Source organism: Protomyctophum bolini (assembly GCF_963924005.1).
Source record: "Protomyctophum bolini genome assembly, chromosome: 1".
NCBI lineage: Eukaryota > Metazoa > Chordata > Actinopteri > Myctophiformes > Myctophidae > Protomyctophum > Protomyctophum bolini.
This window is the reverse complement of record NC_137862.1, coordinates 20,416,331-20,436,462: the sequence shown is the minus strand read 5'-3', so window position 1 is coordinate 20,436,462 and position 20,132 is coordinate 20,416,331. Positions and strand designations below refer to the sequence as shown.

Sequence of the window (20,132 nt, the reverse complement as noted above, 5' to 3'; positions counted from 1 at the left end):
AACCCTGTACACTCAAGACACGCTCCATATATGGCCAGTACAGATTACAGAATTAATTCCATATTTTGATCTGACCTCATTAAACCCCTAGATCTCCATATATGGAACTGGCCTGTTCTGACATTCCATATGTTGATCTGACCTCATCAAACCGTCTACACTCAAGACACGCTCCATATATGGCCAGTAGAGAATTCATCCCATATGTTGATCATCTGACCTCATCAAACCCCTAGATCTCCATATATGGAGCTGGCCTGTTCTGACATCACAATGACTCGACCAGCTCAACAAAATGATTGATCTCCAGAATGATAGATCTCCAAATGATAGATGATAGACCTTCAAAACTCCTTACAGCACAGGACACCGGACTCAGGCATACCTCTACAGGAAGCTCTGTTGTTTCAGCGCAACCTCGCCCTCAGGGCGTCTTACTGGTTATTCTTATTATTAAGTACAGGAGAAAATGCATGCAGATGAAGGAGGAGATGAGGCAGTTATAGGATAAGGATATATGTTCTTCAGACACGGATTGCGCAAAGAAAGGAGGTGGCCCTCCTCATTAGCAGGGGAGGAGGCCCTCCTAATGTGTGTTGTAACATGAAGTGTGTGCACTTGAACACACAGGATGACGACATCACGCTAAACATGTGCTGGCATTTCTCCCACCCTACATGAACATCATGAATGTGGGAGGAGTGCATAATGGCAGAAAAAAACAGTATGTGTGCAAGGGATCAATAGTGGAGCTAAGAGCGTCCATTATATAAGGCCCGGGCCCCGCCACACAACAGGCTAGCTAGCATTAAAAATACATAAAGCTTCATTAGAGCATAGCACTCCACTGCCGGGTGGGATAGTAGGGGTGCAGCGCTGGCTGGGGAGACGGGCGGGGGCACACGCAAAGACTGCCTCATTTCTGCTCCGCTGTATGGCAGTGTCGCATGCCGAAAATAGGCGATAATACAAGCTCAGAATGCGCAGCATATTGTATTATCGGCAATTTTTGGCACGCGACATGTCAGATTATTTTTATAAATGAGGTTTATATATATATATATATATATAGAGAGAGAGAGAGAAAGAGAGAGAGAGCCTGGGGCCCGGTGCAGGCGTCACTCAAGGCACCACCTGAGTCACACTGAACTTTGACCTCAAATCAACATCAATAAATCTATGGAATCAATGGGCTCTATGTGTGATGTAAAGGCTGGATGGATTGGATGTGAGGAGGGAAGGTGATAGCAGGAGGGGAAAACTAACACACCCATGGGTAAACACACATGTACTGTATATACACATGGTCACACCGAGACTAGACAAGCGTTCCAAAACACACACGCACGCACGCGAGCACGCGCATTAGTGGTAATGCTCCTGTTAATGCAAAGTGTATTGTAAATAATGTGTTTTTATCAGTAACTTCACAATGATGATATAATAATTATAAGCTGAGGGATATGACGGTTCTAAGCACGACAGCTCACGCCAATGCACATATAATTAAGCATGCACACAGTCACCTCACCACACTCATAATACAGTACGTACACTATCCATAGGACACGGATGATAACATGCATGCTCATACACATACATTTTAAGAGCTTTATTCGAGGATGGAACCTTTCATTTAAAGCAACCTGATCCTTACTGGATATAGGCCAATGTGTCTCTGTAAGTGTGTTGAATAGCAGCATATACTGTAGTGCTGCAACAGTTAATCAAATAGATTTGATCCATTTCAAATGTGTGTTTTTTAAACTTGCTTTATTGTATTGTATTTCTTTTCTGTTTTGTTAGGCGACCTTGAGTGACCTGAAAGGCGCCATATAAATAAAATGTATTATTATTATTATTATTATTATTATTTAATTGGAAAGAATTATCAATAAAAAAAAAAAACATTTTCCAAGGCAGCAGATATACAAAGCTCACAATGTGTTGCATCACGGCACACTGTGTGCTTTTAGGATGTTCTGCATTCTCGCACAACAAAAGGCTAGGCTTTGAAGTTGCACAGGGTCGATATGACAAATAACCTACATTTACAAATAAATGACTGACATTTAGTAACTTTACTACTATACTTAAATATAAAAAAGTAATAGTGGAACAATCTACAAGCTTACGAAGTGAGCTTGTAGATCAGCTATTTCCACTATTTTTGAAAATGTTTGAAAATAATTATATGAACATCGGTCAAAGTCGACAGGATTATGCAAAGATAATTGCAATCACCACAAATAATTGGGTTGATTAGAGGATGATGTAATAAGTGTACCAGGCCTACTCACTGTGTGCGCAGGGTGAAAGCAGCGCTGGTGATGGAGGTGGGTAAGTTGAGTCCCTTGGTGATCTCTCTCCAGATCTTCTTGTTGATGACCTCCACCAGGCCTCCCTTCTCCGTCACCAGTTTGTACAGCATGTACAGGTCCAGCACCTGCTTGGCCATGATGGGGATACGGTTGACTGGGGTCCCTGTGAGGGAGAAGAGAAGACAAGACAAGACACACCCATTGGTACAGATATATACGGAACAAAACAATTTGTTTAAAACTTTCAAAACAGGCAAGGCAAAATCCCATGACATACCTGCTTTTATTGTCAATTTTAATAAATTACACAACGCAACAAGTCTTGAGCTTATACTGTATATATTTAGTCTTTGGTGAAAAAAAGAAAACAAACAAATAATTGTAATTACTTAATTAAAAATTGTCATCTATAATTACATGCCCAACATAGGGGCATGAGGTTGAAAGTGGTTTATATAATATATATATATATATATACATACATTTTTTAGGGAATAGAACATGATTCATAACTTAATGTACAGCTGTGTGTATATTGCAATAACATGTGTGTGGTTGTCACAAAATCCCAAGGCACACCTGGACTTGTCTCACAGCACAGCGTTTTGTAACCACTGTGTTACTCTGCAAGTTATTGCAGTCGCTGTGGCTGTGCACACACCAGTGCCAATATCACGGTATAGCATAACCTCGAGTATAATAATAACACAGCTTCAGTGTTAACATTTCTGATATGTGATGTTGTTGGAAGATACTGACAGTCATCAGAATGCAAAGGTCTTGTAGCCACACGCACGTCTTACGATATAAATGCTTAAAAAGTACAAAACCTGCACACAATCCCACATGGAGACCCCGAGACCTTCGTCAGGTCATCATTATGCAGGATATTATATATACCCAGAATGCCTCTCAGACTATTACAATGCAACCATTAACTAGTGTGGTATTTAAACATTATACCAACTGTCAAAGCAGTATATTCTGATTCAATTAGAGAAGATACATTTTTTCCCACCGCAAAAATCAAAATTTTAATTCAAATCATTAATAGGTTGTTGTTGTGTTTCATAATCAATTAAATCGATTAGTTTGGATAACTGTTGCAGGTGACAGGCAGCCTTACATACCATAAAGCAGGCAGTAGACTGAATGCTTACACCTTACACCATTCTCAATGCCCAACGCATCCAAAAACGATTATGCTGGGAATGACGACTCCTGCGACTAAATATGGTGCTTTCATAAACTGTTTGGCTACTATAACCGGAATAGGTGACATGTCAACCTGACACGGGCCATTAAACTTGACTTGAAAACATATTATCCCAGTTAAGTCCAAACAGGCTTGACCTGGAAAAGGGGATTCACCAAGCGACACAAAGCAAAGCGAAGCAGACTTTTGATACAGATGCATTAATCTTGTCAACAGCTTATCTGCAGCAAAGCGTGCAGCAAGTGCATTGAGAAGGAGGAGGGGGCAGATGCAAGGGAGCGCGTGTTGGGATGTAGGAGCAGGGAGGAGGAGGAGGACTAGTGACAACAGAGGAGGGGGGAACGAGGTCTGTCAGACAGGATCAAAAAGGACAATCTGCAACAGTGCAGTATGGCAGGGCAACGTGCTCTGATGAAAGGCGGCCATATTGTGACACAGCAATCAGTGTTGCCATGTCCGCTTATAAGCGACTTTGGGCTTGTTATTCTGTAAAGTTGCTTGAACATAATTATGCGATTCTTTGGCTTTGTTTCTATTCGGGCTGATTGCTTGTATTTGTCCCCCTGTGTTGTTAAATTGTTTCAAACACTTTTTCACTTTTGTCCCCCAAGATATGGGGCTAGTTTCATAGACCTGGTTGCTTATTTTTCGGAAAATCTGGCAACACTGGCTGCCATGGGTGTTGGGGGGGTAGTAGAGTAGAGTAAGGTAGTAGAGTGGCGGATTGGTGGATTGTGTCGGCCTGGTAATCCTTGGGCAGTGGGGGGCTCCTGGATCACCTCGGTATAATGAAGCTCATTTAAAGGATTGTGCCGAGTAAATCCATCACGGCTGTTAGCGAAGCAGCGTGCGCGTGTTGGGGGGGGGGGCAGATCTGCTACTGGCCGATAATGCCAAGCCAATCCTCCAGCCCAGCCCCAGCGCAGCCTGCTGCTGCTGCTACTGATCTCAGCCCGGAATAGGAGCCATTAATGTATTTTGTAAATCAGCAGTGATCAGGCCCTTGGAGATTAGCCCAGATTCAATGCCTTAAATTAGTAACTTGAAGTCCAGGCCAGGTTGTCTGTAAACCCAGGAGGAGCATGACGAGAGGAACACGTGGAGGAGGGGGGGGAGACGGGGGACGGACGGACGGACGGACGGACGGACATTAAGCTACGGACATGTCTTAATTAATAATTACATCCATCTGCAAGGAGAGATAATAATGAGTCCATTTATGTATTCAATGCATTGTAGCCGGTGCTCTAAACTAGAGCGGTTGTTCTAAAACATTTTCATGTCAAGGACCCCCAAATACATACAGGAATTTGTCTGCAGATCCCCCATTTGGAAATATGTTGTGCCAAGGACCCCCATAACAGAAGGTTTGTCAACATTGATTGAATTTCTTTAGCAAAAATAGCAGATCTTCAAGCTCACAATGCCTCACATTGCAATGTGTTGTGGGCTTGTTGATTGGCTATTTGCAAATCCCCAAACATAATATTAAACTGTCATTTTGCTGGGGACCATTTGGAACCCCCTCAAGAGTGCTCTAGAGTGACTCAAAACATTAGGATTAGCTTAATGTTCTCGTCCACCATCATCACAATAATAAACTATTATAATAAGCTATTGCAGCATAATCATGTGACAGAAGTGGCAGGGCAAGAAGCAGGGGTCAACAACTAAGGAGATTGTAAGATGGAATAAGTACTCCCAAGGATTACAGGTCTATGAAATCAAGTTACGGTGCTGAGGAGCACTGGCTGGACTGAGTCATACAATAGTTAGAACAGACATAAGCAGATCAATATCCACAGTGGACAAAATGTAGTTTCACTTCTGCCCACGAGTTAACCCCACAAAACATAGAGAACGCTTTTGCAACAATATCTCATCTCCAGAGAAAATTAACAGTTAAGAGAAGATAACTTAAGAGGAGAGGAGAGGTGAAAAGAAGAGAAGGACAAGAAATGAGAGCGAGTGCCAGAGACGAGACAGTGTAGGCTTACTAGGCTATATGATTTAGAATAGAAGAGCGCCTGGCTGATGTCACAATAAGCATGCCACCCAGAGAGAGTGAGAGAACCAGTATCTCAATGTTTCCAGAACATACAACAGATCAAAGTGTCAGGAATGTGGGCCTCTCTGGCTCGTCACGTCCAGCGCCTGGTCACAGTTATTTAATGCGGCGCTGGACATCAATCCCGCATCAAACAATTAGGACAACTGGAGGGGTCAGAGGTCGGCCAGAGGTTATTGATGTGTGAATTAAAGTGCAGGTCAGCAGGAAGCCATGTTTTCATACAGGCACGGGCGTCCCCACGGACAATGAGAGCACAACAAATGAGACACAAAAGAACAGGCCTCCCTACTGATGCGGTCGGCAATGAGCGAGGCTTTTAATGCAACGCGCTCCGTACGCTTCTATTCCACCGACTCATGATCACGTTGGAACCGCAAAGATTTTCACGGGAAAATGTGTCAGTTATTGTATCGATTAAGCAAAGTGTGCTTTACCATGGACAATATGACAGACAACTATTTAGATGCTAGAGAATAACAAATTTGTAAAAGACGAGGGTAAAAAAAGCTAAATTGACTGCATTTATATAGCACCTTTCCGCGCACGCACACCATCCCCACCCCCGACTGGAGGAAACCATGCAAGGTACCAACCTGCTCATCCGGTAGTGAGTGTGTGTGTGTGTGTGAGAGCACGCAGGTACCTCCACTTGTGGGGGAATGATGGTTTTGGAAGGTAAACTGTGTAATTAGTCACCACATGGCCATGTTTCTCGTTTCAACGAGTTTGGCCACATGTGAGCAGAACTGTGGGAGAACACCTTTGATAATAAACGGTGTAATTGAGCAGAATCACATTAGCAACACTTAGCCACAGAACTCCCTCATCTGGGGTAATCAACAACCCTGTCGGCCTTTGGTGAGCAACATCTGGTTTGATTCCAAGCATTACCTACACCACACACACACACACACACACACACACACACACACACACACACACACACACACACACACACACACACACACACACACACACACACACACACACACACACACACACACACACACACACACACACACACACACACACACACACACACACACACACACACACACACACACACACACACACACACACACACACACACACACACACACACACACACACACACACACACACACACACTTTCTCCTCCATAGTAATTTTTTATTTTCTCACTTTATACATTGCGAAAATAGCCCACCTACAAGCTCACAACACGTCAGTGGGCATAGTGACGCAATGGGAGCTTGTAGATCGGTTATTTTTTTTCCGGTGCTCGACACTAGTGCGCAACCAAGTATAAATCAGGCCCTAGTCTCAGCCAGTGTATCTTTCTTCTCAAATTTCAAGTCTTGTCATTTGTCTTCACAAACAATACAACCCTGAAGCCCTACAGGCTGAAATTAAGCAGCACAAACCTTTCAGGCATGCAGCTGTTTTAAGTGATTCATATGCTTTTATTTATGTAATTTATTCTATATTGATTAAAAGTTGTATATCTCCATTGATTCATAGTACGATTGCAATCTTTGTGCCACCTCAATCCCCCTCTGTCATCGGTGTAAGGTGGATAACTCAGTCAGTCACAGCAGCGCCTCTGATATCAGGCAACATATCGAACAACATCAGAGGCATTAGGTCATGGAGATCCGATGTAGGCCACTATTGGCTATTCGGTCTCTCTCTGAAGCCATGATTTGTCCACTAGGCCACACTGAACCAATCTGTAATTGGCTGCAGGCTTCACCTCCCATCATCCTTTGCCCTGGACTGATTTTCCCCCTGGGACAGGGCCATCAGGAGCCGAGTGATTAATGGCACCGGGGTTCAGAGGTCACGCTGGTGGGAAGTGCTGTGGCTGAGCGCCCCCCTTAGAACCACTCCCTAAGTCCTTCCTCTGACTTGCCAGCCACAGGCACAGGGAAGGGAACACATCCCGGCCCACAGGAGCCCAGAGGGCCAGACTACAGCTAGCGAACCGTCTGGGAGCAGTCAGTCAGGATGAGAAGAACACCACTAGGAATAGTAGCAGAGTGACGGAGGGACAGAGAGAGGGAGGGAGGGGGAGAGAGATGTTTTTCTCTCTGCATTGTGTGACAGAGGGAAGGAGAGAGAGAAAAGTCAAGGATCTGAGGAGGACAAAAAGAAACCCAGTGACAGTCAATGACAGGTCAATGTCTGTCCTTCCAGAACATTCCACAGGGCTCTCCTCCACCTCTAATCTTTCTCTGCTACAGTCATGAGGACAACCCGCAAATGGCACATAAAGAAAAAGAAAGAGAAAACACAAGGTCATTTCATTTCACCTTTGACCCATTTTTGTGGGAAAACAGCTGTTTGCATTAAAAGAGGTAAGGGGGATGGTGGTGGTGGTTGTGGAGGGGTGGTGGTGGGTTCTATAATAAATCAGAGGCAGAGCCCCTGACGCCACTGAGGTAAATTAAATATGGCTGACTTCACATGACTGGCATTTTTTAAATAATTAAGTGGCACGAGTGACAGTCTTCTAGGCCGATGTGGATGGAGAGAGACGTACAGGAAATGAATTTTTCACCAAATGGGAGCTAGTGGTGTGAGGTTTCACTACCATCCTTTAGGAAAGGCGAGAGGAAGCAAAACGAGGGAGAGAGACCCTTCAACTATGCACTACATACTATTGCTTTCACAGAATGGTGTCCCTCTATGGCCTAATTTAGGCCCTATACTTGACTGCTTAACCACTTAAACCCCATTTCAGACTTCGTCGTACTACAGCATTGCGTTACACAACACACACAACACCAACCCCCCCCCCCCCCCCCCCCCCCCCCCCCCCACACACACACACACACACACACACACACACACCTCTCCAGGGCAGGGATCCTCAAAACCAGAGTCAGACTCAAGGTCCTTGACAAACTTGAGGAGAAGGAGGAGGGGGATGGTAGGACAGGGATAGGAGGAGCAGAGAGGAGGAAGGGGAGGAGGTGGGACTGATCAGCCAGGTCCTGCCAGCTGGAGAAAGACTGGATCAGTGCTGTAAGAAAGGTGTCAGCCAACACAAACAGCCCCTGGCCTCACGTCACTGTCTGAAGGTCTTCAAAGACCAACTCTGCCCCTCAACCCCCTCCTTCTCCCCTGCACACGCACACACGCACACACACACACACACACACACACACACACACACACACACACACACACACACACACACACACACACACACACACACACACACACAGCTGTCAGGCAGAAACCTCTTGTCTCCATATTTCAACTATTTGCAAAAGAATGCTCTACTTGATTATACGACAGCGGCATCAGAAATAGCTGATCTGCGAGACGGCACGCTTTGAGCTTGTAGATCAGATCTGCTACTTTTGCCATTATTGAAGTGGAGTCCTGAAAGGTATACAGAGACGATACACTATATAAACAGAGGGAAGAATCTAGAGAGTTAGCTTTACTTTAAGAGTTGACAAAGGGTCAGAAAGAAGTGAGATCAAATAGTGGAAGAAAGCAAGAGAGAAAGAAACAGAGATATAGCGAGAGAAAGAAAGACAGACAGACAGTGAGAGCGAGAAAGCGAGGTGGTGGGAGGAGAGAATGTTCACTCCTAGCAGCCAGACTCCACATGTGGAGTGTTTACTTTAGTGACCATGTGGTTTACATGTTCATATGTCAGAGATGTGTTGTATTGTAAGAAACAGAGGGGCCCGCGCTTGCTGCATGGGGCCCCGAGTATGTTTTATTTTTAATGCGAGGGCCAAGGACATAAAAGGTAAAAAAGTCACGACTGTATGGAATTGTCTATCTTTAGTCCAGGCAGAGCCACTACTCACATGACTGACCAATTCATATCAAGTGGTAAGAGATGCACACACACGCTAGCCCCCTCCCCTCTCTATAATGTAGCGTTACGCTATAGATATCACACTATGCCAGGCATGAGGATAAAATCCACAGCTGGTCACTGGAGAGCAAGAGGGGGGAAATAACTCAGCTTCAGCCAACTGGGCTAAAAACTAGGGGTGGGAAAGTTTAATAAATGTTTTTGATCATAATAAAAATAATTGATTCATCGAGCATAGATACTAGACTGTGAAGCGCAATTGGGCGAAAACGGTGTAACCACTTACAACCTGGCAACCGTCTTTTGGACATGCCATTGTAGGTGAAAAATAGTGGAAAAGTAGCAGATCGGCTTGTAGATTGGCTACCGTCACGTGACAATATAAAACTACCGGTTAAGTTTAATGTAAAAGAAAATGAAATAACGCTTCTCCTTTGTTTAATAAGAAAATACATTAAAAAACACCTTTAGGCCCTTTATCCAAAATATCTTAACACAACAAACCCCGGCCAGGGATTAAAATAAGCAACACACACACCTTCACTGGCAGAGAGGGGAGGGGTGCATACATAGAACTATATTTACCAAGGAGACAGTGAGACTGCCCCTTTGTGAGAATTATTACAGTGAGGAGGAGGCAGCCCTTATAGAAACAGCCCTGACTGCATGAGCTAACATGTAACAAAGACCGTTCTAAAACCACAGAGCTGAGAGCATTAAGCTTTAAATCTCACCACAGCAACGATTGGCTTCATTAAAAAGACAAGATGAGATGACATGACAGATGTACAGCAGCAGAGGGAGGAGTGTGTGTGTGTGTGTGTGTGTGTGTGTGCGTGTTGGGGGGGGGGTGACCTGCAAAAGAATGAGAGATAGACATGAAAAGAGATGGGGAACGGAACGGAGATGAAGGGATATGGAGAGGGGAGAGAGAGAGAGAGAGAGAAACATGACTCCCTCTCCGTAGGTCATGTAGTTGGGTCACCTGGCGAAAATGAGGGGGGTGGGGGGTGGAATGAAAAGGTTGGATGGCGCGAAAAGTGAGATGGGCTCTCCAACTGTAACCTAAGTCTTGTCTCTCCCAGGAGACCCGGCCGGCTACAGCTCAACTGACCGGACCCCAATCAACACTCCATCTGACAGCGACGGGACAGGGACATGATGGATGGATCCGCAGAGATCAATCCATTTATATCTATCTCTAGATCCTGTCACCGTCAGGCAGAAACCTGTATCATATCACATATCATTTTATGAGGTTTTTTAATAAATGAATGCTATTGGTCACCCTTTAACCACTTCAGCGCTATTTCACACTTAGTTGAATGACGGTGTTGCGCAAATGTAGCGATAATAATCAATTGCATCCATTGGAAGTTCATTTTTTCCTCTGTCATTTCTTGACAAGTAACGGTTTTGGACATACAGGTTTCATCTCAGCAGCAAAGATCTAAAAAACAACAACACACAAACTTCTATGTGCATTGTCATCTGTGGAATCGGGTCAGGTTCTTGTGCGATTCACCTCAGAAAAGACCTATGATGGGCCACTTCTGAACGACCCAGAGAATATTCTGGAGCACTCCATTTGCTTCGAACATGTATCTAGGTGCAAATTAGGTGCAGCTATAAATAAATGATAGCGTGTATATGAAACAAATTAAGGTTCCACTTCCAGACCAGTACCATCTTTGCGCATATGTTTATATGACAGATCGATCACGCACATGAAAAATATTAAGTTAGGGGAGTGCCAACTGTACCTGGTACTGTACTCTTTGTTTCAAATGACAATTAAACTGTTTCTATGACTGCCACAATGAGGCAGGTTTCTAGGTTCAGATGTGAGGGCACAATATTCTGCTTGTTTAAATGGGATGCATTGCATCACACCATCAAAGAGTGGCAAAGTATAAATTAGACTTAAGAGTGGTTCATATAGAATACCCATAACAACGTCAAAATGTTGACCCCCCACCAAACGCCCGTCATCTGTGTGAATAACAGAGCAGCACATGACGCTGACGTCTGCTTGGACCTGTACAGCAGCTTACTGTCCAGCCACCAGCCACACCAGCACTGCTCCAATGCTCACATTTCATTCTACTCCGAGTGATGTTCTCATTGTAAAGTGGACCATTGTCCAGTGACACCGACTGTGCTTAGCTGTATACGGTTACACAATACCTTTTATGGAAATTAATTCTAGATAAAATACTGTATTCTAGAATAGATTCATGTTCAACAAATACATTAAAATAAATAAATCTATGTATGCTTCTTTATTCTAGAATAGAATCATGTTAGAAAATAGATTAATGCTCAAATACATAAAAAACATAAACGTACATAAAAAAACAAATACATACAAAAATAATTCTAACACAAATATAGATCCACATTTCCCAACACAGCATGGTAAATCAAAGAGGAAAAAACAGGTCAATATATCAATTACAATAACCATCTCCACCATCAATCCATCAAAGCAAAACACAACATTGACTGCACCCGCGACGGGCACCGCCAACATCAGCTGAGAAACAGGCAACCTGATAGCTATGCTCTGAGCCAGTGTCTAATCTGGTAAAAAAATGTCAAGAATGTATTATCACATTATGTACATCAGAGCGCGAGGAGCTTTAGCCCGCATCAACAGTAGACCCCTTTGATTTGATTGGTATTTGTGACTCGTTTATGCTAAACCATTTCTCACAGAGAAGCGTGTGGGAGGGGGTGCAGTTACTGATGGACAAACAAGTTCTGCTGCCGCTCCAATTGGCTATAATGCACAGCAGCCATATTGGAAAGAAATTACCAATGATACTAATGAAGGCTCTATTCCATTCTGGTCCAAAATAGTCAGGGTGCTGATATTGCGCACTGGAAAGACTCATGGTTCACACCCGGGTGTGTAACTCAGAGTTATGGGGGGCCCTGAATTTTCAAAGTTTGAGAACCACAATGAGCTACCCCAGATGTAACCTCTTGTCACCAGGAAAGCCTGGTCTGTGTTACTAAATTGCCGTGTGATCCGGTCAAGAGCAGATGATATCATTACTTCATGTTGTAGTCATTGTTTTGTAGTCCTCAGGCCGGAACCTTCTAAACCAGAACATCCTTTTGCTAAAACCGGACGAAAAATACGTTCCCAATAAAAGCCTTGATGTGGCGTAGTGCGAGTCACGCTTTTATTGGGAAGGTATTATTCTTCTGGTTTGAGGTAAAGGAAGTTCCAGATTGAGGGTTCCGGCCTGATGACTACAAAACAATGACTACAACATGACGTAGGAATGCTGCCAAGGTGACACCAGATGTAACAGAGCCTTCGTTAGTACCATTGTTAACACCTGTGAAGGAAGTAATGAAGAGCCCTGGTTTATTTCCTATATGGCTGGTGTGCATAGAGCCTATTCAAATGAGTGACTCTTGTGGCAGTTAGCAGCACTGGTCAAACTGGGTTTCCTGGGTTTTTCGTTGGAGGGTAGATGGAGGATGTCTTCACTAGCTGGCAGGTGCACCGTCGATAGGGGCTCTCCAAGGACCTCTCCCCTCCAATCCCTTCCACTGGCTTTATAACACAGCTAACTGCTCCAATCAATGGACAGGGGGGGGGGGGGGGGGGATTGACAGATAAAGCCATCAGCTGACGAGCTCCATTTGGGGGCCTAGCAACAGTAATCAATATAGGAAACATCAGCTGCTTGGATACTGAGGGGTTGGAGAGGGAGAGAGAGAGAGAGAGAGAGAGAGAGACACACACACACACACACACACACACACACACACACACACACACACACTGCATAACGCATAACGCTTTTATCCAAGGCGCTTTACATAGATCACCCATTCACACACTGATGCCGGAGGAAACCATGCAAGGCACCAACCTGCACATCGGGAGCAATTAGGGGTTGCTCAGGGACACTTCGACACCAACTCCGGGGGAGCCTGGGTTCGAACTGGCAACCTTGCGGTTCCCATTCAGCCACTCTAAACCCTGAGCCACCGACGCTCCCTCAAAATAATACATTCGCTGTTGATCCTTATTGTCTTGACTGTCGGAAAGGCAGGGTGTTGCAACATCTCAATGCATTAAGAGTGTTTGGCGTATGCATTGAGACAGGACAGCACAGGATGGTGCAGACGTTAGTTCAGGGTCTATTGTGCTGCTGTATAGGTGTCCCCAGGGGGCTGTAACGGTATTTCATAGCATCCATCACAGCAGTGTGGGGGCCAGGAAGCTCAGCTTTAAGAGCACACAAGAGGACACAGATGGAACTACAGACAGAGCAATGAAAAGACAAGGGAATGAGCAGCAGCACTCTGGCATGATGAACACGGAACGCACACTTAAAGAAAAGTGATCAATAGGCTGATATTTATTTTATTGAAGATCGCCTCTAAGGGTATCTCTGCTCACTGATAGTACACTGTGAAATCCCGAGTGTTACAGGTCCATTTAGCACCACTTGTACATTCTGAGTTAAATTAATACTGACTTTACTGTGTACATTTATGAGAGGAGGGTGGTTGTATATGTGCATGCATGCAGCATAGTGGTTATGTGGTCAGTGAACAAAAAGGTGCTTGCTTTTGGCATCATACGATCTTTAAATGTCACACTGTGCGACATAAAAAGGAAAATCGTGATTATCCACCTTGTCAGACCATGCAAGTTGAATTGAGACTAGGTTATACATATATATTTACCTGACGAAAAAGGAAACAAGGGCAACTGGCAGGATGACACAAGAGACTGGCGATGAATGATTTTGCCACATTTATGCTGTGAATCCTGTTATATGTACATTGTATCTGGAACAATGCCAAAATGGACGATAGCATGCAGTCTGTTGTCACTTTAACTCACTGAGCTTCAAGAGTGCTTCCAGCTGCAAATGAAATATCCTAGCATATAATTTACAACTTATAGAATGCGCATTATACTTTGCCACTCAGTGTTGTGAGCTTGTAGGCCATTTGGGGGTGTAGAGGGGGAAAAGAGAGACTCCGGTCAACTGAAGTATATAGAGTTTAAGTTGTTTAAACTCTATATTCGTCTCTGTTGGGTGGAAATCTCATATGTCCAAAACTGTAACTTTTCAGGATAAAAAAATAAAATATGGACAAGCTTGAAACGAGCTTTCAGAACTTCCATCTATGATGTTTGTGTGACACTGTAGTATGGTCAAGTCAGAGCCATAGAATAAGACAGAGTTATGGCATTGAGGGGGCAGAAAACAGCCAGTAAACTTCCGGTTGTCCCCATTCAATAGAAGAGCCTGACCCTGTGAAGTGAAAGGAGTTGTCGTAACTGTCTTACTCTATGGCTCTGGGTCAAGTGGGCATTTCATTTAAGAAAAAACACAAAAAGTACGGTAAAAAATGTTAAGATAAGAGATTTGTACACAACAACAGCAATAATATACTTGACTTGTCCTGCACGTCCATGTGTTAAGTTGCTCAATGTTGGATTGTCACTGGACCACCTGCCAGAGTAATGTGCTGCAAGAGCCTTATGCTCAGTAATAAAATGTTAAGTGTTGTGTTGGCCACCATGTTTCTGGACACTTGCTTGCCATCCCTCCTGGCAGACACAGCCGTCCTTGTGTTCAATGCTTCACAGTCACACCTCCTGTTCACATTCATGTGGCTATCCATTCAGAATCTCTGCATCTGTGACAGTCTGAACCCATTTGGCTGAAATATCGGACAAAATGTTGGTATTCGCAAATATGCAGCCGATTATCCAGGATACACATTGTTTAGCAGAAGCCTGCTCAATTACTTATGAAGCTAGTGATTAAGAATCTCTCACAGCTTGGCAGCTTAAGAGTCTCAAATCCCCGTACAATATGGTCGTAATTAAAGATGAGCGGCACCAAGACCGGGGAACGTGCTGGCAAACCGACTGAGAGAAATAGGAAGAGGGGAGGGATGGGCTGAGAGCTTCTGATCTTCAAAGTTTTTTCCGGTCACGGACCCCTAAGCTGAGAGAGCGATGAAGCAGGGACCTCCCTACATATATTGTTTTGCGACTGCAGTTCGCATTTACTATGAAAACGTGCATTTCCCGTCAGTCAGTCTGTCCGTCACCCACCCCACACATTCCATATGTTCATGCCTCATGACATCATCAGGGATGGAGATCCCATCCCCAAGCCCATATATGAGAATGCCCATATATGGAGATCCCTGATGTCATAAATATTGGCCAGCAACTCTACATCTGACCTCAAACCCCTAGATCTCCATATATGGAGCTGACCTGTTCTGAAATTCCATATGTTGATCCTTCCCCATCCATCCTTCCTCTTCAATGTCTCCCTTTTGACTGATACCTGTCCATTCAAACTCTAGACGGGCCCGCACCAAAGTTATCAGTGCAGACGCGCCCGGCAGCCGGCAAAAACTAGAGTTCTCAACAGGCCGGAGAATTAAGGCCCAGCCCTACCTGGGACACTGCCCCCGCTGCCACCCTTTGATCTCCAGATATGGAGCTGACCTGTTCTGACATTCCATATGTTGATCGGACATCATCAAACCCTGTAGTGTACACTCAAGACACGCTCTATATATGGCCAGTACAGAATTCATTCCATACTGTATGTTGATCTGACCCCCCATGGCAAAGCGCCAGCACTCGCCCAGCAGTCTTCCGTCACCCAGGCAGATGCGTGCAAGCGACCTCAGTGTGTCTTACTGGTATAATATGCTGTTGCAGATTAAACATTTTCACAGACTACAGATAGCTTCATAGACTTCTTTGACAGCAGCTCCCCCCTCCCTCCCTAGTAAATCTGAGCACTGCCAGTACCAGACCCCCTGTTGAAGACCCCTGCGTTGTTGAATAAAGACAGGTCAAAACAATCAGCGTAATAGGGCTTTTACATAGCACCATAGGATGGTTCTGAGATTGGTTATGCGATATTGTGATATATTGGAGGATTGATCTGTACTGAACTATACTGATTCATTTGAGTAGCTACATAATGCTGTGATGCCATGGGCTCTACTTTATCAAACCTACTACAAGCCCAGATGTCACTATTGAAGTACAACTCATCTTTTATGAGAATATCAAATAGATAATGTACATATATGTCTTTCTCTTTATCACATTTGACTGTATGCCCAGCACACAGTCTATCTCCATCAGGCATGACTCATATCTTCCAGCCAACTCTGAAAATGTAAATATGCTCTGTTATGTGTTTAATAAACCTGCCATGTGATATTGCCTGGTGGTGTGAGCTTGTTCTCAGAGCTCACTGTTTGTGACTCAACTGAATAAACACTCACCACCCCTATGAGGGAAACTCTTACGATCACAACAAAGCAGGGCCGTGCAGAGAGCACTGGGGGGCAGGGGCTCAAACTCCAGAAAAGGGCACATGTGTGGGCACGCGTAGCGCTCGCCGATTTTTGGGGTGGTCTTTTTGTGGAGTCCTTCCCTTGTGCCATTTCATGTCATTGGACAGTAAAATAAGCAATATGTTCTCATTAGTCTGAAACTAAAACTGACTGATGGCAGATTAAAAGATAATTCATTATGATAGTGGAATTTATCATAACTTGTCAAATGTTCGTCTTGAAGGTCCAATGGCCCCCACATAAGCCCTTATTGCCCCCCCCCCACACCCTATCCCCCCCCCTCTGCACTTGCCTGCAAAAAAGGATAACTACATTCACGACCATTAATAACTGTTCTAATTGCCGTTGTCTTTCCGGCACCCCAGAGCAGAGTCCTGCAACGGGTCGGATACCCGCGGATACCCCGTGGGTACCTGAGTTTGACGGGTGGGAACGGACGGGACAATATACCTTTATAAATTAACGGGTGCGGGTCCGGGCGGAACGCAACGCGGGTGGGTGACCGCACTGCACGATGTTATAAACAGCAGCTGAGCTGGGGGTTTTCTCAACAGCGGAGACAAGTTAAATCCGTAACATGCCCAAGGAATCGTCAGTGATGTCACATCACTGCCGATTCCTTCATAATGGCATTCTGTTTCTGCTGCTGTGCTTCCCTGTGCTACTTCATTGTTGCATAGCAGTGACATCACGGACGAATCCTTGCATCCTTATCGTAGCATTTCATGTGTGGAGTGGCTGCAGCCTGTACTCCTGTAGCCTATATTTTCGTTCACTCGCGCTGATGAAACACCAAGGGATTATAATGCCAACATTCAACACAAGCTGTAAAGCTAACCCAGGTAATGTTGGCCTAATGCGTCACTCTAAGTGTAAATAAAGTTAAAAAGATTAGCCTGATGAGTGATGATCGTGTTTGAAACAGCCTTGGATCAAGACGGTCGACTCATCAGGCTAATCTTTTTTTATCATCCTCTCCTTGTTGATATATTATGCCAATATGCCATTTAGGTCGAAATCATGATATAACTTTATGTTGCAGTAGCCTCAGTCAACTACATGTATTCCGTTCCGTGTGTAAGGCACTGCCGCCGCTGCCTCCGCCAACTACCACCACCACCACATGCGGTGTTGGATGAAATAAAGTCAATGATAGCTATCGGTGCCTGTGATACGAACGGGTAACGGGTACATTTTTTGACGGGCGGGATGGATCTGGTTTCGAGTTTTATATAAATCACGGGTAAGGGGCGGGTTGCGGAACTGATGATTGACGGGCGGGGTGGGTACGGGTATCGAAAATTGGACCCGTGCAGGACTCTGCCCCAGAGCTCCTATTTTGAAGGAATCCCGGGAATGATTGTGATAACATTACAGCAGCAGTTTGGCACATCATCAGAATACAATGTACTATTACTTTCCACGTTCACGACGTGAACCTTCTCTTCCTACTCCTCCTCAACAACTCGATAACGTTCTCATGTTAGTTTGTTACCGTACTTATTTTCTGAGCCATGCAAATAAACAACCCGCACTGACCGGAGACGGAGAGATTCATGTGTCCCGCGCGTAAAGCTAAACCAGAAACAGGAAAGTCATTGCGTCAGCACGGATGTAGCCTCGGAAACCCAGACGTTTTATTTCCAGCACGGAGGTGGGGGGGATATAATTTAGGGATAAAGTTTGTGCGCTTCTATCTGTTACTTCTCTGACACAGCACATGCAGTTCAACTTCGGTGGGACACCGACTGCGCTGAGAGCCATACACAGCTGCGTATGGCTGTGTAAGGGCGCGTTCTGAATGCAATGCAAACTAATAGGCGAGTGCGCTCCGGTGAGGTATGTAAAGGGAAAGAATGACTTCTGTCCGTCCGTGACAATAATCAATCCTACAGTTTGAATTCTGTACACACGCACACATAGAGCAAAAGATTCCGACTTTCCCTAATTTGAATAGACTTGTGTTAATGAAATCGATGCATCATTTTTTTAAATTAATGCCCTATTGTAACACACACCCCTACATGTACGGTACATGCCATTACTTTTCCATTTTATGTCAACTTGAGTAGCCATAATGTTATTAGTAATTTTGTTCTCGCATACTCCGGGCCTTCCTACTCATGGTTCCAGGTTTATTGCAAATGGAAATACAAATAACAACCTTTCAAACACCTCCGTCATGTCATGGACTGGACTCATCTGGCCTCAGAACGGTCAGGGAAACAAGCCTTTAGAGACGCAAGAAAGGCCGGATCTAACTGCTAGGAAACTAAAACAAACAGGCACAAGATTCTGATCACACGCGCACACGCACGCACACACGCACACACGCACACACGCACACACGCACACACGCACACACACACACACACACACACACACACACACACACACACACACACACACACACACACACACACACACACACACACACACACACACACACACACACACACACACACACACACACACACACACACACACACACACACACACACACACACACACACACACACACTTTGTTTTGAAGGAAGAGAGCGGGCGATGCCATGGTGGATGAGCTTGCTTCCCTAAATGGCTGGGCTGTAATTTGCCAGGCTTTTGGGTGGGGTTTTAGCAGAGGCAAAAAGATAATCGTAGACCTCAAACATATCAACACGACAACCACATCTTTGATGCCACAAAGAAAAGAGAGAAAAGTCTGCTAAGAATAGTCTCCCGCTTTTGGCGTCTGTCGGGACAATGATTAGAACGTGGTGGTTAGATCTTATGCTGGGCTCCTTGGGTTCCCACCCTTTGGTTGGAGTCTGGGCCCAGTATTACCAGCACCAGCATGCTTGTCTGTCTGTCTGTCTGGGTATCTGACTGGTTTGTTGGATCAGCCTTTACACAAAGTGATGGATGCCTTGCTTCCAGAGGTTAAATGACAGACCCCGTGCCTAGCTTCCACACACGTAGGCCTGATGCCTCCCTTCACTTTCCCACAGACTTAGTGTCCCCTCCTCCCAGTGCGGTTTCCACGTCTGCCCTTTCCATCTCTTTCATGGCCTCCCTTATTGCTCCCCTCTCGTTCAAAAAGGGACAAACACTCTCTCTCTCGCTCTTTATGGCACAGACACGCGACGGTGTCTTTCTTCGTCTTCCTTGTCTGCTGTCCATCAGTGTTGCCCTATCAAAAGGTGGGGCCCCACCTTTTTTTCTTCTTTTTTTTAGGGGCTCATTAATCATCCTTGGTACGACAGGAGGGCCCCTTAATCCAAGCCCCTCTCCCCTCTGCCCACCACCCAAACCCCTCCCCCCATGCCCTTATCCCCCACGGTG

General features: G+C 44.9%; 1 protein-coding gene across 1 annotated transcript in view; it reads right to left on the bottom strand.

Moving 5' to 3' along the window:
* The window catches only part of LOC308315424 (AT-rich interactive domain-containing protein 3B-like), a 72,281-nt gene that overhangs the window by 11,320 nt on the left and 40,829 nt on the right, over positions 1-20,132 (bottom strand). Inside the window, exon 5 of the mRNA XM_080763387.1 lies at positions 2,301-2,484. Coding sequence (XP_080619513.1) covers positions 2,301-2,484 — 184 coding nt within the window. The remainder of the gene's footprint in view (positions 1-2,300; positions 2,485-20,132) is intronic.